Consider the following 24276-nt stretch of genomic DNA (forward strand, 5'->3'; position numbering starts at 1 on the left):
ACTCAAATACTTCATACTCAAGTATCAGTAAATCAATATATCAACCCAGTCCTGGTAATTGTCCAGTCTATTCACCTGACAATCGTGGAAAATCACCCTACCAGATTTTATAACAGAGCTGATGAGTAAAACAGAAAACAAGCCATTACGTACAATGTCCTAGACTGGGCGGAAGACATGCATGGCCTCGCGTGAGTTGATCACAGTGACACCACAGTGTTTTAGGCTGCTAATACTTTCCAAAATCAGAGATATTGCTCTTACCCTGGAGACATCCTGAAACTATTGCTTAGGAATTCCTGTGGTCCTGCTCATATTCACGTCAGCTGCAAGCAGAAAATAGGAGAGCTCGCTTGCATGGTGACATACAGCACAGCACAGTGCAGCTCCAGATAAACTGCTTTGGAAACACATGTTCTTCACTTCTACCTTGGACATGTTTGGTTTGAGGTGTCTCAGTTGCGGTTTTCCTAGCCTGGAAATCACATGCTGTGTTTATATCGGAAAAAATATATATTACTGATCCTCAATTCTTTTTAAAATCCCTTTTTTATTTAAAGATTTATCTCAGCAAGAATGGGGACTTATAATATGTGATTTATGAAGTTTCAAGCTAAGCTAAATATTCATGGTTAAACCAAGCCATAATACTGAAGTTGACTTTGGAGCTCTCAACGGACAAAGCAGCTACTTCAGCTTCTGAGTCTGGGTTTCAAACCACAAGACTTCAGTGTGTTTTAAGAGCATTTTGTCTTGTAAATTCTGCCATCTCACATGTCACCCACCACCACAGTTAGATTTGAGTAGATGAAACTGATGATTTTGGTAGGAAATTGGGCCATTGCAACATCAGAGAATAGATACTGTAGATAAGAGTAAGGCAAATCGAGAAGTAGACGTTTGAAGTAGATACCACAATTAGTGTGCAACTGCAACTTAAGTAAGAATTTGTTATGTTTATGTTTATGTGTATTATGTTTATGGATGACATAGGAACAGAAGGACTGTGATAAACATGTATTTCCAAAGTTGTACCTCATCTGGAGCAAAGATAAACAGCCTTAATTATATTTTCGTGTCACTTTGCTATAAAATGGGTTTTCTAGAGTTTGAAGGGAATTTCTTTGACCCTTACAGCCACAGAGAAGCGTGTTTACAGTAATCCTTAAAATGGAGTGAGTTACAGATAGGCAGATGTGGGCCCTGGTCCAGCGGAGTTGCCCGCAGGTCTCAGCTGTAGGGCTCCACCAAAGAGCTGAAATACAAGTTTATATGCTTCTGAGCCCAAATGGTGGTTTACTGACACAGGGTGTTTTGTGAGATTCATTAGTATGGAGGCGATAATTGCGAGGGTTGTTTGCGAAGTGTGCCGTACATTACGCCCTCTTGTTCACCACTTATTCTTTCCATTTGAAAGACTTTCTGAACCTTGATCTTGAGTATCCCCTTGATAGTTAAACTGAATAGCTTCGAAATACAAAACTTCCAGGAGTCATGTCAGGACTCTGTGCTCTAACCGCTGTTGGTTTTGAAGACTTTGACAGATACACGCATGCATCTCTGTTTGATTACAATTCTATCTCCAGCATGAAAACAAATATCAGATGCACATGATCTCATCTCATCATTTCAGCCAGGGTTTAGATGCCTTTTTAAGTAATATAAATCCCAACAAATCAAATTATATAATGACTGGATGTTACCTACTATTTACATGAATCAAATTAGCCTGCAATATTTCCCCTGAAATGTTTTCCACATTTATGCCTTGCCTTAACATTGCAGTGTTGTTCTTCACCATCTGCAGATTTCTACAAAGTCTCATGCCATCATCCTGCAGCTATCAACCATTTAAAGAAGTTAATATAAACATACTCCGTTTCAATGGAGAGTTTTATTTTCCTATATTGGTCTAAACGTGGTTTCAGAGGCTTTTCCACCATGACAAAAATATGTTAATTTTCAAATATAATGTATATGTTTGCACAAAATATTGGCAATCATCTTCAAGACCCTCTATGGTCAAAATGCATTTTAGACTGGACTTAAGTTGAAGGCAGTAAAACAAAGAGTTAAGGTTTTGTGTCTCTGTGTGTGATTCAGGGACACAGAAGCTTTTGGGTCAGTGAATGGAGAGACTTGATTCTGTCTGTTGACCCAGCTGTGCCCTACTGTACCCTGCCTAGCTGTCCAAAACAATCCCTCTTTTTTTCTGGTCCAAATACACTTACAGACAGACAGACACACACACACACACACACACATACACACACACACCACGTCGTCCAACTTCACTTCCGTGAGAAGCAGAGTCTCATTTTAGGACACAAGGAGATTTAAGCACATGGTGATGAGATCATCACCATGTTGAAACACAGAAATGCACGCAAACAATTTACTGTGTCATACCCACAGTCACACACAAAGAGCAAAAATGAAGGCTGACCAATCCATTAACACAAATACACAGTGCAAATATGGGCACACTTATGCACACACAGAAAACATTTTTTTGTAGTTTTGTCAAGATTTCCATTGACTAAAATCCCTCCCTAACTTCTAACCTTAGCCCTACTCCTCTGTATCATATGACTGACCTTACCCCAGTTTTTGCAAAGCTTGCTACAGTAACACCTCCACATGCAGTACATTGTGTTAAGTAATCTACCTCTACCCAGAGAGGTAGCTTGTTGAGGGCATCGCTACAGTAAATAATGGTTATGTGATGACAGAAGGTGTTTGGACCACAGCTTCTTTCATATACACAGGAATTGCATAAAATTGGCCAGAAAGCTAGTGTCAAGTTGAGACTTTTTATGATACTTTACAAATCTACAGTTCTTATAGTGACAAATGATACTACTTTGGATTTGAAGGGATACTCAAGTGATTTAGTGTTCACCAGAGGCCAAGATATGCTAATTTTAAATCCTTAATATGAGTCAGACACTGAATCCTACATTTCCCATAATGCACCTTTTTGTTAGATCCTCCACGTCTAGTATATACCCACATCTTTCCAAATCCACACCTCCGGGTTGTGACACAAGCTTTCTGGTATAAATTTAGCCTGCAAACCCAAGCTGAGACCCTGATGACATCACTGTGACATCATTAGGGTTATTTTCGTGACAAAGCTCCTTCAGAGCCACAGAAGACATGATACAACTGTGTCCACTAGACCATCCCAAGTAAACTTACCTTCAAGTGTAAAATGGGTGGAATGCCCCTTTAATATAAAACTTAAACCTTTGGATGTCTATCTGCACCAGAATAGCTGAACTCAAAGTGTCCTCACTTTAAAGGATAGTTCATATTTTCTTTCATTTTCCTTGTATGGCTCACATCCCGCTCAGCATTGGTGAAGCTTCCCTCCATGCAGTGTATTCAATATTCGAGTGAGCTACAGTTGGCAGCTTTACATGTACATATAGTGAGTAAAATAGTCTTCCTATTCAGAGCGCCAGCCTGTTTGGAGAGGGCTGACAAGTCGGTGTTTGTTTACACTCTGAAAAAATCTCTTTAGTTGGTTGGGAATTAAACATAACACACACATACATATATAGACACTCATAACATCACGCTAACACCAGATGCCAGGAAGTGGAGTAGTGACTGAGTGGCATCTACAGCAAAGCCTTACCATGCGTGACTCTCCCCTGACTTTGCCTCTTTTAGCAAGCTTGCGTGATCCCACGATCACTTCCCATCAAGCCCTCCACCCCCTATATCCTTCCGTCACACACACACACACACACATATTGCCTGCTGGGCAATAACACAGGGGGTATATGTCCTCCCTCCCTGTGCCAAATGAAGTGATCGGAGCAAACACTGTTAGTATAAACAGGCTTGGATTAGAGTGTTGTGATGACATGCAAGGGGCACAGATGGGAGAATGTGAAGTGGACAGTCACGATATGTCCAGACCTGACAAAGGACATCTCTGTGCACCTCTAATCACCTCACTTATTTTCACCTGTCCTCTCAAAACTCACACCAACCAGGGTCCGACTATTATGGATTTTGAAGAGCAGTTAGATTTGTTGTTGGACTGAGCTTTGCTGTTCCTGTTGTCTTGTCTTAGTGTTCAATACCTTACAAATTTGACCACTGAGTCATAGTTATCCAAGATGTGTCTTTATTCCAAGTTTTGCTCTTATCAGGGTGGGAAAGCCTCAGAAAGACCAGTTAAACCCTCATGAGACATTAAAACTCTGCACTGAAAACTAGATTGTGGTATGGTAACATGGATTTTTATTGCAAGTTTTAACAGTTTCCAACACTAAAGCTGTTGAATCCATTCAAAATATTATAGCCGGATCATATTAAAAGCTGATATAGGATTTTTAAGACAATCTTTTATGAAACAGATGAAAACATATGAAAACACATCCACATAAAAACATTTTGAATCTTACAACATACTGCTACTCACAATAATTCTTTGAAGTAATCTGCCTCATTTTAAAATAGAACAGATATTTTCCTGTTATTTTAGAGATACATAAAATATCAATTTATTTTGCCGTGCATGGTTATAAATCTGTCCTCACTTTTGCAACAATCTGGCCAATGTCTAAACTCTTAAATTGTTTTTTTTCACTAACATGGACACTCTGCAGGCAACATCATATTTGAGGTTTGGATGTAAAAGTAGCTGAGATGCCTCTGGGATGTTTCTGCAAGCATCCAGCGTTCCCCTGCTGCCCCGGCCTAATACCCTGCAATACAGGGACGAGGTGTTAGGAGAAAGATAATCAGATTACTGTTGGGTTGGCGTGTCGCTTAATGAATTAGCTCTGTCAGAGGCCAAATTGTTGTGTGATATTGTTGGTGAGAACTGCAGGAGATGAGTCACTCGTGCTAAACTGAAGCTGACAGGTGATGTTAAATAAAATCAAATCAAAGTGAAACTGTTAAGCCTTGAAATACAAACAGGGTTTGTCTTTGACAGTCAGTCAGTCTCAGTGTTTTCCTTGAAACTGTAAAGGAAAGCATGACATTAAATAACACAATCCAGTGATGCAGTTACTTGTTTGCCAGAATTTTGAAATATGAGATCAGATAGATGACTTTTTCTAACAAAAATGATGTTTTTATTGCTGTATGTTGAGAGAGAAGGGGAGAGAAAGAGACCTTAAATACTGCATCATGCTATTGCTCTCGATTACCTGACTCACAGATTGGTCCTGGATACACACACACAAGTGCAGCGGATACATAACACCTCTGATAGTGTCTACTGACTGACAAGTTAATGGCTTTCATGCATAAAGCATGATCAGCATCACGGCTATCACTTGATCCTCCTCAACCCTGGGCACATTAACCACCTCACACCCATTTAATTACACATTGGTGGGCCTACTCTACGTGTGTGTATGTGTAGTGTTTTGGTGTGGATTCTGCAAGAGATTGTATACACATTAACTTTATGTTAATACATTTTTATTTATGCTCTGGTAGACTTTCAGCAAAGTTAGTAAAGTACTTCTATACTGTAGTTTATCCACCCTGCTATCATGGTTAGCATTGCGTGCTCTGGCTTCATTTAACTCAATATAACTTTACTCATTAGCACATTTAATGAGCCACTTTGTACTTTTACTTAATTCAACCCCCCCCCAAAAAAGATGCCTGAAAGTGCAGCAAATCAACACTACTTGTTGAAGTTGTAAAGCAGTGGTTAGCATTTGATTAGCATTGCGTGCTACAGCAGCATTAGTGTAGTTTCCCTCCCATATGGATTCAGCCCGAGGGACCATCTGCCCATTATTATTTGCCTCAATGGGCCGAAACGGCACCATAATCTTTTTAACAGATTACCTTCTCGTTATGGAGCGGCTGTATGGATAGAGAGGGAAAAAAATGCTAAAGGGATCACTGCTGAAATCAGCTTTTCATGAAAGGTGTGGTTCTTTTCCAGAAAACCTGTTGAACGTTCTATTTACAATGACCACAAAACAGGCAACGACTGCTTTTGACAGGGAGGAGAATACCATACGCGAGGGATGATCTAAGGCTTGTTGTGTGTCTCCCTCCCTGTTATTTTGAACAATGTGAGTGACACTAGCTGGCACGCAATACAAGAAACCAGCATTGTGCTAAAGTGGAGGTGCATGAGGCATTGTAACCTTCGCTCTCCTCTCTGTCTTTCTTTTGCCCTCCTCCCCTCTCGTGCAGGAATGCAGCGAGACTGAAACACAGGGGTAGAAAACTAATAATTATTCCCTGAGTTGTTTGACTTGTCTCAAGTATTTCCTTTTTCAGTATGAATAAGCAGGAAAGCCAGAAGTGCTGTTGCTCTTTCTAATGAAAAACTCAGCCACAGTAGTAAATAGTGCAGGACGACTGAGAGACATGAACGAGCTACATAATAAACACTTTATGGTTGTTTATTCTATATATATTGTGAGCCAATGGTTCTGTGCTCTACAGGACATTTGTTCAAGTCTACATTCTGTTTAAGTGAATTTACTGTACTTTATGTGATGTATCTTTGGAATGAGTCCTGGACCTAAATAACTCACCATATACGAGACCAAAAACAACTTTTATCCTCTTCATCCCTCTCTTTTTCCCTGCATTTTCAATCATGTTTAATTAATGGAAAACATTAAATTCACCTCTCATGTCACATCTGTTTCCAAGCTTCTTGTTTGTTTATAAAGCCTGAGACGTTTTCATTTCAAAATGACCTCCTATTAAACTCAAAATCAGCGAGATGGGCTTTACAGCAACTAACAAACATGCACTTTACAGTTTAAGGGGACACACTGTATGTTAAGTTCGAGCCCCGCCACAACAAACAGCTCTTGAATCTCAGACTGCTCGTGAAAACGGAGATTGTGCGAGTACAGAAATAGAAAGCCTGTGCTTTATTGTGGCCAGGTGGGGTTCCTGAATGCAACTCATATTAACCACTGACTCCTTGAGAGAGCAACAACCCGCAGCCATCCTCATCAAAACAGGAATCCAAGGAAAAGCTATTTATAGAGCAACCACGCAAACAGATATAAGCATGCAGGGGCTGATGTCTAATGCAGTGTATCTCAAATGTGCATATTAAAAGCAACTAGTTGGCCTCCATCTTTAAAATAGATTTTCACCAGCGTTAACCACATATACAATATAAAATCCTCTCCTTTGTAAACCATTGTTTTATACATTTTTTAGCATTATTAATGTATCACTTCTTGCTAATAATTTAAGAAAAAATTGTGCGTTGAGTGGGATAGAAAGTGAGCTCCCTGCAGAGGGGTGAGTCCATTGTTTTCTTTATGAGTCTGGACAATGAGGTGCCCCACAGGGAAAAGTATTATGTCACTATTTGAAGGACCCTATCAGAGGAAGTTTGAGATAAATATAGAGTCAGAGGAGACAAGCTGAAGAGAGTGGGCCTCTGCCTAACAATGGAGTTTCCCCTCGACTTATTCGGAAAGCATTTCCAGCATGTGCGCGTTTTTTGTTTCTGCAACTGCGTATACACATGCTTCAAAGTGTGTACAAGCGTGTTGTCATTTAGCCTCCGGGCGGGATATATCGCTGGGATATGTGTGACTCATGAGGGACTCTGTATCCTGGATTCACCCCCCCCGCTGAGCAGACTGAGGGGGCCAGGGTCGACGTTTGTGCTGGTGGAACATGTCAGATCCCCGGCAACGGCAGGAAAACGAAAGCGTCTTGTTGTCTTCAATTAGGAAAAAAAAACACTGTTGCATTCATTTGGGTACAGTCAAATAAAAAAAAAAAAAAAGCTTTTCCTGAATAAGTGGCTCATCTCACGCAACACATGCCTGAATGCAGTCAGTGTGGAGCAAACGGAGAGCACATCATCATCATTCCACGCTCAAGCACATTGTCCTTGGGCCTCCATCCATTTGCATTCTGTTAGCTTTTCTAATTGTCTGTATAAATATTGCACCACGTTGGCCTTATGTTGTGGTTAATTTTCCCAAGGCTTGACAAGCCAAATTTAGGAGTGTTTAGACAGCCCTTCTGCATGTGTGTTACTCTTTCAACGGGTTCATCAGACAACCAATATTCCCAGCAGACCAACATCATGCTCACATAAAACATGTGCGCCACAATAAGTCAAGTTGTCTATTTATAGAGGCAATTAGATGACTTTCATATTATGATTGCTATAATAGTCCTTCAGTGTGTGTGTGTGTGTGTGTATGTGGAGAACACATGGCGCCAGTTTTATGTGTAGTGAAGCCACATACAGTAGCAGTATACACGCTGTAGATACAAGATACATACAAGTCTGTTTTGCCTAAGGGCTCTTGTGTGGAGACATATTACTCCTGTACAACATGGTGATTGGTATGTCTGCTTTCCAACCAAAACAGAGAAGTGGAAACAATCGACTATACATCTCGACCTCCATTCTGAGTGATCCTATTTGCTTTGTCATAATATAACTTCCTCCTTACTTTGGTATCTAGATGCACAACAAAGACCTTTGTTTAGCTTCTATTCAGGAATCAATTTCAATCTCTCTTCAGTGATAGGCTTCCCCTAGCAGACACACACGCTCCCCGCAAAATCACTCACTCGCATTATAATCTCATCTGAAAGATGAGTATTTGTGATTCCTAACCTGCCTCCAAGAAAAGTACTTTTTTGTGGATGTTGTTTTGTTAACAGACAAAGGGAATTGCTCTTAATCCTGGCAGTCTATTCCTTCTAATGTAATCGTATACCGTATGTCACAGTGGAAACAAAACACTCCCAGCCAAAACAATATCAGAAAGATTATAAACCTCAATCCAGTGTTAATATTGCTGTCCAGGATGATTGAAGGTCGAATCATTATACATATACATATAGCTAAGCAGTTCCAAAAACTGGGGCAAAATTAAATGGAAAACTCTGCTCCTGTTTGTCTTCAGAAAATTATGAAAATGCCAAAAACTTTCTTTGAGTGAATCTTTTTTTTCTTTGCCTGCCATCCTTCCATTTGAAGCCACATTGCAAAAACAAGAAAAAAGTTGAAATAGTAAGGGTTGGATTTGGACAGGGCGAGATCCGGACATTTGATCTGTGGCAAAATGAAGTATTAGCTTCCATTACAGTGCAGGCTTAACCTTTTTGCGGAGCACCATTGAGCGCTTGCCAGCAGTCATCAATATTTAACAGCTGTTGCTATTATGAAATTCTTTATGGGCTAATGTGGCTCGCCGGCTTGCACGCAAGGCCTTGGCCGGCTGCCAGCACCCTGTCAGCAGGAAGGGGGGGGAGATTGACAGACGGCTCGCTCGCGTGACAACCAGCCCTTGATCAGCCAGCTTCTCTCTTTCTCTCCCTCCCTCTCTCTCTCTCTCTGTTGGTGTTGCTCTCTCCGCTGTGGATTTCCTGTGCCTGCGGAGAGAGAGAGAGACAGAGAGACAGAGAAGAAGAGCGCTGAGGGAAGGGGGCGGGAATAGGCAAAGGAGGTGGCTGTAAGCCAACCCAACCTCAACACACACAGATGCACACACACACACACAGTTTTCTCTACTCACGCAAGCCTTGTGGGAGGGGAGGGACTGCTGCGCTGCACAGCGCTCGCATGTTCAGGTCCAGAGCTCTTCTTTACAAGACAAACACACGGATGAAGATTGGCTGCCAAAAGGTGGCACCCACGCTGCTGAGATCAGAGTGGCGGACGGCATGAACACAAATAGATAACATGGATGTGTTTGAGTGTCATTCCCACGTTTGTGGAATTTAATGTCACTGTCAGAGAGTTGAGGATTTTCACATGTCTCCATATAATATCTAAGTTTAAGTTTGACTTTAAACTGGTGGATGTTTAAGTAATGAAACATTGCAGCAATAACCACCTGTTTGACTTGATTTGGGGCACTGTAGCATGCAGGCTGGAAGGTCCTAGGTTAAAACCGTGCAGCAGCTGGTGTTGTGTCTCTGAGCAGCCATGTATGAACACTTTTCTCCTGCTCACTGCACATTGCTCTGGATAGGAGCATGAGCTAAAGAATGGACCCGGAGTAATATCTACCGTACAGTTCAAAATGCATGCTACTCTCTACTCTACTCATGAATAGAACGCCGGCGCCACAACTTAGAGTCATGTAACACTCTTCAGCACTCCCCGATGTAATGTCATGCCATGCCATTTTCCGAATCTCCTCTAATGTATAGAGTTGTACTCAAATATTCATCCCTGCATTTTTCATTATTTGCGAGACATCTCATTGTGTTTTATCTCCATTATCTCCAGAATAACAGCATGTCAGTGACACTGTGGGCCCACAGAGACATTTCTCCCCCTCTTTCACCCCTCCCTTAAGGACAGTTGCTTCTTTTTCTTGGCTGGTTTCTTGTCATATTTTCTTTTTTTTTTTGGCTGTTATTGGGAGTGTGTAGAGGAAGTGGTTTTTGAGGAGTGGGGTGTTGAAAGCAGACACAAACACAGCCAGACTGTGCTGCACACATCCGTATGCTACATGGCTAAACTCATCTCACCCCCTAGAGGCTGCAGAAATTAATACCTGATAACTCTCTCTCTCTCACACTCACACACTCACACACTCCTCTTTCTCTTATGTGTTCATGTCTTGGCACTTTACAACCAGCCTCTTGAGATCTTTTCTCACTTCTAATCTCCTTCCATCAAGTTCTCTTTCATAATATCAGATTATCTTTTCATTTCAACAAATCAAACATTTGACATTAGAGGCTCACCCAGGGTGTTCTCTGACTACAGTGGGGCAATCATGCATCTGTTAGGTTTCTGAGTCATCCTAATGAGCTCTCCACTCCTGCGACAATTGTGACTTAAATTGAGCCTAATAATTTGGTGGGTGGTCTTATTACTTTGTGTACTCAGTGGAAGTGGAAAGACAGACCAGGCCGACTGAAGGAGCTAGACTTTCAGCCTCACCCTTTGGCAGCATCTACATCCCGCTACTTGTCACTTTTTACTTAACACGCTGTCCTCACTCAGAGCACATAAACGCCTCACCATTACCTACTCTGTTTTCCTTTTTAGACCAGAGAAGGAGAAAATAGAGGCAAAGAAAAGCAAACCTCAAGACAGGAGCGGTGGCGAATAAAGCCTGTATTGTTGGCAGAGGAAGTGCCGGTGCCGATAATTAATCATCCCGTGTGTTTGTCTTTCCTGACGCCGCATCCTCTCCAAAAGCTGCCGTAAGAGAGAAAACAAAAATACATGAGGCGTTGAAGGAGGAAAATAAAGAAGCTTATTAGATTCATTTCCCCCTGCAATGGTTTCCACTGGTTGGATGATAATGCGGTGATTGAAGAGCATGGTTTTGTGTGTGTGTGTTTGTGTGTGTTTGTGTGTGTGCGTGGCTGTCTGAGTCTGTTTGTTTGTATGTGTTCGCACCTAGCGGAGGTGGTGACAAAATACTTAACATTATTACAGGCGTATATGAGTTCATGAAGCTGCCGTGCAGTTCGCTCATCAGCGTTTAACCTGTTTTTCAGCGGCTGAGACGCACATTATGGCCTATATTTTCACTGGTAGATTGAATAAGCCCACTGTTGCAACTGGGGGAATAAATGGTTTAAAAAAAAATTAATCCAGACAAAATGTATGGATCAAAAGAAAAAAAAAAACCCATTAGCTTTGCGTGCTTCAGAAAGGAATTAAGAGAAGGGAAACTCTTCCAGCATCACGAAATCAGGTTGTCGATTGCCTGCGATGCTGAGTTGAACAAAGAAAGGGTGGAGAGATGAGGAGGAGGAGGAGGGTAGAGGAAGGGTGGATGAATGGGGGGTGGGAGGGGGAGGGGAGGGGGGGGGGGACGAACAGGAGGACAGGAGAAGGAGATGGTAGAAGGTTAAAGGGGGAGGAATAGAAGCTGTAATGGGGTTATCCGTTGGGGGTGGGGTCAATACCAAGCATTGGAAGATACATATACTTAGATAGTTTTTCATAATGAGGCTGTGGTGTGTGTGTTGCGTGACTAATCTGCGCCTGCTACAATGAGTACCGGAGCGAAGGGCTGATCTCTTAGAGTGAGCCACATGCCCCCTGACAGCACACCCATAAGAGAAACACGCAAACATGCCTCCAACACGCAACACACACGTCACCAATGCACATGTGACAGTTATGCACGCCACAGTTGTATAGGCTAATTGCATGTACAAACACTCGTGGTAGTAGGTGGGCCTTTTACTCTATCTACAGGGGAGAGAATGTAGCATATGTGCAGCGGTCGATGGAGTGTGACTTATTTGTGATATTTTTATAGCTTTCAAAGGTATTTCTGCTTTATAAATATCAGATAGAACAGAAGAGCAGGAGAGTGAAGCAGCACAACCTGTGTGTAAAGATGACAGATTCTTTTTTGACATTATTCGTCTCATTTCTGGCTGATTGAAATATAGCAAAATGAAGTATTCTTCAGCTCTTCCATAAGGAGCCCTCACAGGACCCCACTTTAAGATCAGTAGGGGAAATTTTCTTTTGTGTTGTCGCCCTCCACAAAGAGGTCAGAGGTCAGGCTCAACAAGAGCACTGAAAGCCTTCACTGCTTGCTCAAGGACATTTCTCACACAATTTCAACAGATAATCCCCTATTTTGTTTTAAAATGTTGTTTAAATCAAATAAAAACTCTTGAAAATGCCTAAAATTACTTTTTTTAAATGCAGTTTTACTTGTATGACACTTTATTCAGGGAATCTTTTAAACATGATGGTTTTCAGTAGAAATATGACAAATTACCTCATTTCATCAGCAGATTGTATGATTTATAGGCTAAACTTTTTGCTAGATTTAATAAAAATGAATAAATATATATTTTTCCCTTCATGCCACTTATCAGATTTCCTAAATGCACTAGACGCTGCCCACTATCTCGCTCTATATCAGTCAGCTTTGCATGTGCATGTGGCTATATCGTGTGAGAGGAATCCTGTAAAGTCATGAAATCCTCCACTGTTTTGTCTTGTTCGACAGGCCCACCGCACACTAATACCTGGCATTAGTGCAGTTAGTGCAGTGCAAAAGGAGACTGTTTGCCTGATATAGTTAATGTGTTCGCCACATGTGTGAGAGCTGGTCCAACTCTCTCACTGCCATATCACAGGGGTTGTCGGAGAACTGCCAAACGTACTTTGGAAAACATGATCATTATTGTTATCATTCTTTACTTTTTCTCTGTGTTGACACAGCTCTCGCTGAGCCTCAGCGCAATATATTTAAGTCAAGAAGTTGACCGATGTGATGTGATTTTACTTTCCAGAACTTGAATATGTTTTCATTTTGATCTGTTCACTGACTGACACCAACAAGGTGTTTTTTCCTCATTTGCTTACATCCTCAAACCCGCTGTCTGCTACCAGTATATTGTGTTAACATGAGTTAATCTTCTTGTACCAGCCTGTTTACTTTTTTTCTTTTTCTTTGTTTTATTATAGGGAACCAAGACACCAAGATCTCCAGGAAGCACATCATCAGCACCGCATCCTCTAACCCTGAACCCAGGAAAGAGAGCCTTCCACTGGGCACGGGCGTTAATGAAAGCAGCCTCCTCCTGGAGGTAAGAACCCACATAGCTGTTGTCTGTTAGTGATTCTGTGTGTGTGAATCTCCCTGATTAGTGAAATATTTCAACTAGATGTTGATATGATGGTTTACATCAGTTGAAATCGGTATGAAATTGGACACTTAGAGTTCTTAAAATCAGGGCTTAAATATATAATTTCAAAAGAGTTCTGTTAAGTCGTACTCTTTTCGGTTGAACGTTCCTGCTTCCTGCACATCACTGTTAATGAAACGCTCGCAAGCTTTCATACGCGCCATTCAGGAGACAATTTGTGTCTGAGTGAGTGTGAATTGGGGAGGGGGGGGTGGGGAGGGAGGCTTTTTTTTGTGTGTGTGTATGCGTGTGTGCCCTTCGCCCTTTGCCCCGACCTCTTTTGCAGAGTTGTGGTGTTGCGTGACATCAGGGTGAGACGGGAGTGTCAGAGCTGATGAAGGAGGTGGGGACTCACACACGCTGGCGGCTTGAGCAGCCGGTGGAGTGTGTGTGTGGTGTGTGTGGTGTGTGTGTGTGTGTGTCTGTATGAGTGCCTCTCTGTCTGAATACATGTGGTCGTGTGTGAAAGTGAGCAGAAGAGAGTGAGAAGAACACACCAAGACTGTCAACAGTAATCAGGGCAAATAGAAGATCTGTTTTTTGTCAGTTGACCTCAGACCTTTTGAGCGGGCCTTGAATCAAGATTGTAACTACAGATTAATTATAAGTGCATATAATCACTTATCGACTTAGAACAAGTACATGATATCAGGACATCTCGTTGTACTTGGCAGTGACCAATAACACACACACGCACATATTTGCATATTTTGAATAGATTTTACATAAAACCTCGTGAAGCTATGTTTGAATTCCTAAAAAGGCAAATGCTTCCTTTGAAGGCAGAGCAGACAGTTACAGCAGCACGCTACATGGGAATTGCCAGGGCATCAGATCACTGTTACAAACTCAATATCCTAATGGCTATCTGTCAAACAGCAAATTATGACACTGATCACGGGCCAACAACTGCGAGCACACACACACACACACACACACACACAGAGGCGGGCTGATCCACTGATGCTTCTGTTAACGTGTTAGGTTGTCTCAATGGGATGGTAAATAAAAGGCTAGATTGACCGTAGTGATGTGCTGCCTCCCGTTGCGTGACTCAACCAGCACCGCACTGGGGCCTCACAGCAAACTGTGCATTAGTTGTTATGGTGATGGGATCCCAAGAGAGGGAGGAGATGACTCTGTGTGTGTGTGTGTGTGTGTGTGTGTGTGAAAGAGTGTTTGTGTCTGTGTGTTTGGTGGGATTGCATGTGTGATTTATGGTATGTGTGTATGTGATATGTGTGTTTGACAGGTACATTTACACATGCTTGTGCGAGTCTGTGTGTGTGTGTGTATTATCCAGTGTGTTTTTTTATGTGTGACTAATGAAACCAATAATACTGGAAGTTGAACCTCACTGCGGCTGCAACATTCTTCAAAACATCTCTCTATATATATGAGAATTCCTATATTGTTCTAGTATGTGTGTGTGAGGGATGTGGGTGTGTTCCTGGTGGCAGAAGGTCTCCGTGTTTGTCATGACCTCATCATCACTGCTTTCATCTCACTCTGACAGCTAGGCAGCAGGAAAAGCGAAGAAACTCTGTCGAAACAATGAGAAAAGGCTGCCCTACCGCCGCCATCCCACCACCTCCTCTTTTCCCCTCCCTTGCCTCCAAATCCAGTGAAAATATATTTTATTTTGGGCTCTGCGTGCAAAGCGCCTCTAAAGTCAAAGCTTTTATTCTCCCAGGGGCGGTTATGGGAGCCGGGGGCGTTGTAGTTGCAGATATGTGGCGGAGCGGGCCAGCAGCAGGTGCCTGTTTCCATTACCTAAAGGCTTCAGTATGTGAGGAACTGAGGGAAATGTGAATGGAGAAAACATGCAAAAACAGCATGCAGCAGAGTGCAGCAGTATCAATACAGGCTTTCTTTCTTTCTTTCTTTTTTTCTTTCCTTTTTTCTCTCTTTCTTTCTTTCTTTCTTGCTTGCTTTCTTTCTTTCTTTCTCTCTTTCCGTCTTTCTTTCTTTCTCTGATGTAGTTGTATAGGTTGTTTTCCTTTAAATTTCTGTGAAATAAATGTAAATGTCTTATTCCAACATGTTCCCGTAATGAAAATAATATATTTGCCAGACATTCCGTTTTGGAAAGCCAATTACTGTAAAGAAATCAACGCAGAAAATATACTGTTTTTGCCTGCACACAACCTTTTGGGTCACAAGTCCGAGGCCTATTTGTTCCAGAAGAATAAAAATGTCAAAAGTGAAGAAAAATGAGTGAAGAAAATGGGTTGCAGAAATTTATTGTGGCATTTCAATGACTTGGAAGAGGAATAGAGGAAGGTGAACTGGCTAAATAAACCTAAATGAACCCAACATGTAAATTTTGGCCTTTTTACAGCCTTATAGGCAACATCCCATTCCAGTATATATATGTCATGTTCGTTTTTTGGTCAGGTTCCCTCAAAACTCCCACATCACTGAGTCATTTATAAGAGTTTCAGACGAAGCTTACTATGCTACAAGCTTTCATATGCTTGGTGAAAACATCCCCTATAACTGAATGTACATGTTTAGTACACTATATGAATGAATTATATACTAAGATGTTTTAATTGGACAAGCTACAACGCCTCAACACCTCACATTCTTTCGATACATATCCCAGATTGTTAAATTCCTGGTCTTAAAACCAGACGTTTTGGACAAACTCCACTGTTTTTATAACTATATTAGATTTGGCTCTAGCATGCTGTTACCAGATGTTTTGCAGCCCCAAGTGACCAATAGAATGCTTTCATCAGCAGTGAATCTATATAGATCACACATCACCTTATCGCAATTACAGAAGCTTCAGAGTGGTCCAGAGTGGTCTAGAAGGTGCTGTTGGTTTCAGTGTGACAGGCTCACTGTCCAGCTCTAGCTCAGTAAGCGCTGAGTCAGGTTCAAAATCAGAAAGTGGCCCTTTGTATTACTTGTCATTTTTTACTTTTGAGTGCTTGCAGGAGAAAGCTGTGTGTGTGTGTGTGTGTGTGTGTGTGTGTGTATGTCAGGGGAGGGGGTCATCCTCCCCCTTGATGTCATGAACGTTCGCCAGTTAAACTTGTCAAACAACATCTGCCTCTACACCACCGAGAACCTGCGTCAGCTTCCTATCTCTGCTCCCCCCGCCCCGTCATACTTTCATATGTCTTGCGTATATTGTCTCGATATTTTTCTATCACACTGTGACTCAAAGTGAGTATGTGAATGAGTGCATGAGTGTGAATTTAGAGGCCACAGGGATAAATACCACGTAAAACACACACACACATACACGCACACAAGGGAAGACCTGCGTAGTCTCGCAGTAAAATAAAGGTGACAGACTCTGGCAGCAGCAGTCACGCAAATCAAGTAGCCTTGCAGTTGTCACACTATCACAGCTGTGTGCGAAAACACACACCCACACACACACACTACGAGTCCACATCTACTTCCTGTACTTTCTTCTCCCTCCTCTGCATTTTTCTCTCACACTCTTGCTTCCCACTCCATCTGTGCGTCCCTCCTCATTTGACTGCTGTATATTTATTTAAAAAATTTCGTTTTAATCAACACTTGTCTCTGTAAGCGGTGTTAGCCAAACACATTATTTCCCCTTGTGTGCACGGGCGTGTGTAAAGAGGGAAAGTGGGAACGAGACTGTGTTTGTGTCTGGAGTTTATCTGCTTTTAATCCATGTGTTTGGTATCACAAATCAAAGCATGTTACCAATCAAACAGACTTAGCTATCAGGGTTTCAGACTGAAAATACATAACTGAGTCATTACATCTCTTTGGGTGTGTACTGTATATCATCTTCAAATTAACTGCTTTAAAAATACAGTTAATCTAAATTCTAGCAGCTTTTTAAAAAGTCTTTCAAAAGCAATATTTTGCGTTTAGAAATCAGCAAGTTTTATTTGGCCCACTCAGTTCCATAACCATCTGTATTTCATTCCTCCTCCAGTGTTGTATTATTATATCTTTTGTTCCATTTTTACTGTTATTTGCTGTTCTGAGAATTATGGAAAGAATGATATAAATTGAACATTTTGCTATAAAACGTCTGGCTGGCGTCAAATCCTGGCTGCGTTTTGTCTCTGGCTTAAAAAATAATTGTACAATAATGACTGTAACCACAGTTGGGTAGCAAATAAAACCATTTGACTCTGTTGCACTGTGTCACTGCTGGGTGCATGAAAAATATGACTAATGGCTTCTAAATTTAGCTTTGCAAAGATGGCACAGATAAAATGTTTGTTTGCCAATTACGTATTTGTTGCACTTGAGTTTATTTGCTGCATGAGTTCCTCTGAGTCACCACTTATTTCTCTATGTGTCTGTGTGTGTGTGTGTGTGTGTGTGTGTAGTCTCTGACAGGATTCGCCTTGGTGGTGAGCAGCGATGGGATGGTCTTCTATGCCTCCTCAACCATTGTGGACTATCTTGGATTTCATCAGGTGGGTTGAACCTTTCAGTGATACTTTAGCTGTACAATTACTGTAAGTAACACATAATAAATGTAGCATCAACAGATGTACTGGGAAGGATTTTGTTTTCTACGAGAGCATCAGTGTTTAATGCCTTACAGACTAGTAGGCAGAGGCAGCTTTCAAGCCACATTATGTTTTCTGAAAAAGGAGGTGAAAGAAAGAATGATAATATTCATCAATTTGTGGTTGGGGTCTTGTGTCATTAATATGTTCAAGGTTCTTTCTTACAAAACTTAAGTTTTACAGGAGGGTTATGTGCCATACTATTTCTTGGCTGGGACCATTAACTACCTGGTTTCCAACTATTGGAGACAGAGATATAAAATGTAAATTATTGAGCTTTACAGGTGCTGGTTGGCAGATTTTGTTACCTTTGGACATAGCAAGGCTAGCTCTTTCTCCCTGTTTTCAGTCTTTCTGCTGAGCTAAGCTAAGTTTCCAGCTACTGTACTTATTTAGTGTAAAAACTTTAGAGTGATATCCATATTCTTACCTAACACTCAGCAAGAAAGTAGAAAAATGTATCCCAATATATTGATGGTGAAAGACACTTATGAATATATTTTTATCACATACAAGCTAATAAATAAAGCCTCTCACATAGCCTGTTCAACAAGTGTCAGAGAAGGATCTGATCTCTGCCATTACTCAGCTCGTTCACCATTTTTCATCAGTCAGTCAGTCCTTTACGTTCTCTTCCATCCATTCCTTTCTCTTCATAAAGTCTCTCTGCTGGCAGAGTGAACCAACTAACTCACAGCTAAGAGGCCACAGAAAGGTGAAGACCTCTGTTTCACCCCAAGATACACCCTGCGGGTGTCTGAATGTGTGTGTGGGCAGTGATAAGTCACCAACGGTTTAACTTCCTCCCTCTCCGGCAGCTATATCCAGTCGGTCATTAATTATGGATGATATCAACACGGCCTCGCCTGTCCTGCGATGCTGAAATCATCCTTCTCCTTCAAAAACCATGAATAAAGTGCTTTTCACTGTTAAAATCTCTCCTTTGCCCTCATGTCTGCTTACACACACACACACACCAACACTTTGGGGTAGAAATTCTTCTGCAACAGTGCTCTCACTTGGCTTGCAAGCAGACGGGGGGCAATAACCCAGCGCCATGAAATCGACATGAAAACCAAAGCGGACTGAAAGATCTTGCCACAGTGTGTGTGTGTGTATGTGTGTGTGTGTGTGTGTGTGTTCAAGGTGGCATGGGAGCCAATAGAGACAGACAAAGAAAATTAAAACCGTAAGGTGCATAAAATATGTGTATGCATGTTTGTTTGCAGCTCCATGAACAACTTTAATAACCTTTTAGTTTATAACAACAACAAAATAGACAAATATTGTTGTTTTTATTCAAATTAGAAACAAATGAACTTTTTGAAAGAAAACTGTCAGATTTCATGCTGTCTGGTACAATGTCAGATGTAAACAAAGATAAGGTCTTGATAAAATTCAAATTCATAAACTCAGACCAATTCAACCACAACAGGTGCTTTTTTTTGCATGCCAGCCGATGACGGTATATAAGACATTCCCAAGCCAATTTTGAGATTTTTCTGCAGTCATAACAACCCATTCCTAAGACCAATCAATGCATATCAATAATTTTAAATGACAAATGCAAAAAAAATCTGAAATCTCAATAGAAAGAAATAAGATACTGACAGGCAACAGGCATGTGTGTCAAAACATCCCAGTATGCAAAGCAGCCAAAGCATCTCGTGTAATGAAGTGATGGATGATCACCATAGGCAAAAAAATCATTGTTTATCTATACACAAGGCTAACTTGAAAGTTCAACTTATGTAGTTGTCTCTGTACTAGTCAATGCTGTCAGCAGTGAGTGAGAGCTAAGAGCCAAAATATTGTACAGGTGACTTTAAGGACATACTGCTCTTTATGTACAACCTTAAAATAAATGTGCAGTTGACAGTAAACATTCTTTCTTTGCAAATACATAAAACAATGAAAACCTTCTAACTACTCACAGATCATCATGTTATATTTCAGAGACTGTCATCGAAACATTCCCTCAGCCTTTCCCACATGTTCAACTCCTGCAAAGGAGCTATTGCTTGTTTTTAAGTCACACAGTTTGCCTTAAAGGCCTTGACAACAAGTCACGTAATTCTGACTCCACAATTGCAGTCAGAGGGACACTTATCCCTAATATACCACAGGGAAGAAAAAAGAAAAGAGAACGCTTTGCTAAGTAGCACCACAAGAAAGCCCTGGAGAAGAGCAGAAAACCTCCACTGGCCTTTGATCCCATTTGTTACTGGGGCAGTTAGCCTTTGAAGGTCAGCGAAAATATCACTTATTCTCCATTTTTTTCCCTCTTCTTTTCCTCTCTCTGTTTTTTACGAGAAACATAAACAATAGTCACTCGATCCGTCTGTCTGCCTGACTGCCGGTAGGGAACCAAACCACAGGACGAAGCGCTCGTCGAAGACGGTGGGAACAGATTGTGTTTTCAGAGGCAGGCGATCAAAAGCCCTCGCGTGCCACCAGTGTGGAAATTATGGAGAGAGTACAGGGAGGAGGGAGAGAGGGAAGAGGAGAAGGTTGAACATTTTAGTGAGGAATCTGTCATGGAATGACAGAAAGCAAAGCTATTGCTGGAAAAGAGAGAGAGGCATGACGAGAGTGGGCTGGAACCCGACTCACTCGCTGTGTGTGTGTATGTGTGTGGATGGATGGGGAGGGTAAGCTGGGCTGGACTGCTGTTCGGGAGCGGTGTCACGCGATGTTTGACAAACACAGCTGCCCTCACTGGCCCTGCAGCTGCCCTTGGACTCTAACTGTAGTGGGTATATGCTCCTGCATGTGTGTATGAGCAGGCGTAAGTGTGCATGTATGTTTCTGTGACTTCCATTGACTTTGTTAGTACAGTATGGCACTTGTGTGTGTGATGGGGGGGAAGTTAGCACGCTCCCTGTGAATCCTGAGGCAGACTGAGTGTATCTGAGCTGCAATGACAGGAATTCCCCCCCTCTTCAAACAGCAGCTACCAGCTGCACTGATGGCACTGAGCAGCAAAACATACCGGCTCAGAGTCAGTCCAATGATGGTGCTGTGAACACGTAATCCCATGTGTCTTTAAGACTTTCAGGAGATGACGTGATAAAACTAGAAATGTTTTCTTGATTAAATGTATTATTCAGTACATTTACTTAACAAACTGTACTCAATTTTCCCCACAGACTGATGTGATGCACCAGAATGTGTTTGACTACATCCACATAGACGACCGTCAGGAGTTCAGACGCCAGCTCCACTGGGCCATGTGTCCTCCACAGCACCAGGGGACGTCAGCACACCAGGATAACCAGATAGCTGCAGGGGCTGGTGGGTAGCTTGCTGGGAAGGGCGGGAACAATACTCTTGAGCAAACTGTACATATGGTGACCTTCTTTGTCATATTTTCCATTGTCTTCTTTAATTTAATTTTGGGGTTGAGCCAAATCTACAGTACAGTATGTCATCAACCTTCAAACAAGACGAATGTTAATTTGAAAATTAAAGGGGTTTCTTTTGTGAGCATTAAAATCAGAATAAACTCTCAGATTGCTTCTTTGAATGTCAGTTCAACCTATGAGTTAGGTTACCTACCAGTATTACAGTATCTTTGAAAACTAACATAATATGTTTCATTTTATTGCCTCAGATCACTTACTTACAAAATAACTGATTGGATCCTTTTTCCTGACTCTGAAGCACTTTATAGGTTTGTCATACAAATTGCTATACAAATTTGAATTATTATTCTTCTCCTCTATGTCTCTTTTTCAGGTGAGGACTTTGTAGTGAGCAGCCTGTTCCATTCACCGGAGGCAGGGGGAATTCCTGCTGACCTCTCCTGCTTTCTCAACAGATGTTTCATAGCCAGAGTCCGATGCCTCTTGGACAGCACCTCTGGATTCTTGGTGAGTGGTGGCTGAACTGAACAGGAACTTCATAAAAGTGCAGAATATGCAATAAAAAATGAGAAAGTGTTGCCCACTCGCAGGCCTATAAAATTAATATGGCCCCTCATGCTGTAGTAAAACTACATTTTTAATCGTAGTGTGTACAGTTATTTATAGTTGTATTGCAAGTTATTATAAGGTAATTGGGTGCCTGGACAGGGCAGCATAATATGAGCCCGGTTCATCCCTCACGGCTGTGACTTGAGTGGTTTGGAGAACAGCAGTGGAAAAGCTAGAGGCCTGATGACAGAGGAACAAGAATAAGGGTTTGGACCGTTTTGTCAGGGTCAGTAGAGTTCACTGTCACCAAGTCCACTCTGGTTGCACTGACGTTGGCCGCACAACAGAAATTCTAGATGGCAATTTCCTGACATGTACTGGTGGAAGCACTTGTAGCCAAGTAGTGAGTGAATGTTGGTAATATGCGTTCCTCATCAGTCAACATAATTGCGGCAAAGACACAAAAATTGTAATATTATGTATGATCCTCTTTCAGACAGCCAGAGGAGCTTCATTCCCTATTAAAAGAATAAGATTAATTGCTTTATTGCATATAACTGCTAGTGCTTTTAGCCACTGTATCCGCTCTTTGGACCACTTTGGTCCAGACTGAAATATCTCACCAACTAATGCCATTCCTGTCAACCTCAGCTGTACTTTGTGCTTAGCGCTAATTGGAAAATGTTAGCTTTTAGCCAACATCAGTGCCTGAGTACAGCTTTGGAGAGCTGCTTGCATGGCTATAGACTTTTAGTCTTGTTTAAATACTAATGCGTGCAGTATCTACTGTATATTTATTTTTACTAACATTACATGAAGACACAATGTATCTACAGTACAGTATGTTTCAAGAAGTAAAAGGTTATCGCATTCTAATGTTTCCTGGAATCAAACTGATAACCAGTTTAAAGATTATCATCGCAAAAAAGAAGAGGTAGATATTAATTTTCAAGGGACATGAAGCCCATATGAGTTTAAAAAAGCATTAATCATACATTTTAATCTAGGAGAGGACACAGGTCAGACTTTTAAAGACCATTGGATACTCTGATGTTCAAATCAGTAAATTCATCTTCTCTTCTGTCCCAGACCATGCAGTTCCAGGGTCGGTTGAAGTTCCTCCACGGGCAGAAAAAGAAGTCAGCCTCCGGGGCTCTACTGCCTCCCCAGCTGGCTCTATTCTGCATAGCTGTACCCCTCCTACTGCCCTCCATTACTGAGATGAAAATGAAGAACATGTTAATGCGGGGAAAGAACAAGACTGGCGGAGGAGGTGTTATCTCTGCACTGGAGCATGGGTAAGAAGGAGTGAAACCTCATACATGAGCAACATCCTTCCAACTTAACTAAAGCTGGAGGGATGATGTACTGTATCTTCACACTGTGTTCATGTGTAAATCCACTGATTGTCTTAATGGGGGTGCTATAATTAAAGGTCATGCCTTTTAACACAAATTTGACGTCTCGGACACCACTGGTCAATTTGACGAAACGTGAGACTTGATGCATTTTGGCACCTTGTTATGGCCTCTGGAAAGCTACACCAATGTGCCTGATGGGGGAGCTAGAAGTAAAGGTCAAAATTTCAAACCTTGAAATGCCACAGCCGCTGCATCATCAGTCCAGATCTGTTGAAGCTTGGAGTTATGATGCACGTTGTCACTGGTCAGCCCTCATAACTCATAAAGGATGACATGTTTACTTTGCTATTGGATATATAGTACGTGTAAAAATACCACGTGATAACTGCCTTGACTAAAATCCATAAGGCAAGAGTACAAGAAACTCATTCAAAACTGTTGGAGTGCTGAAAAGTTACATCAGCATTAGTCCTCATGTGTTTTTTACTGATTTATGAGGTTATTGTAGAGATACCTGCTTATTGCCAAGCAACAGCTTCATGAGCACACAAGCGTTTACCCTGAAACCCAGTTACCAACACAAACATAAGCCCTTTTCTCACCCAGCAGGCTCTGACACCGAACCAACTGAGCGCTGGATGCCTTACCTGTGGCCAATTAGGAGCAAATACATGCCTCAGCTTGGATAAGGCCCTCTGAGCTTCATGCATCATTAACAACTTTGCAAGACTGAGAGGCCAAGAGTTGAGCTTTAGTCAGTGTAAGCAGAGCCCTACCACCCTCTCTGCTATTCATCCTTTTTCAACATCATCCAGGGCAACATGGATGATGTTAGTTTCTTTAACAAAATACCAATTT

General features: G+C 41.6%; 1 protein-coding gene across 2 annotated transcripts in view; it reads left to right on the forward strand.

The window, feature by feature from the left end:
* LOC137172886 (uncharacterized) overlaps nucleotides 1-24276 on the forward strand; it is a 68293-nt gene that overhangs the window by 39128 nt on the left and 4889 nt on the right. For both annotated transcript variants that reach the window (XM_067577470.1, XM_067577471.1), the window contains exons 4-8: nucleotides 13403-13524; nucleotides 17958-18047; nucleotides 21293-21437; nucleotides 21882-22015; nucleotides 23147-23355. In XM_067577470.1, the coding sequence (XP_067433571.1) occupies nucleotides 13403-13524; nucleotides 17958-18047; nucleotides 21293-21437; nucleotides 21882-22015; nucleotides 23147-23355 (700 nt within the window). The remainder of the gene's footprint in view (nucleotides 1-13402; nucleotides 13525-17957; nucleotides 18048-21292; nucleotides 21438-21881; nucleotides 22016-23146; nucleotides 23356-24276) is intronic.

Source organism: Thunnus thynnus, chromosome 21 (genome assembly GCF_963924715.1).
Source record: "Thunnus thynnus chromosome 21, fThuThy2.1, whole genome shotgun sequence".
NCBI classification, from domain to species: Eukaryota; Metazoa; Chordata; class Actinopteri; order Scombriformes; family Scombridae; genus Thunnus; species Thunnus thynnus.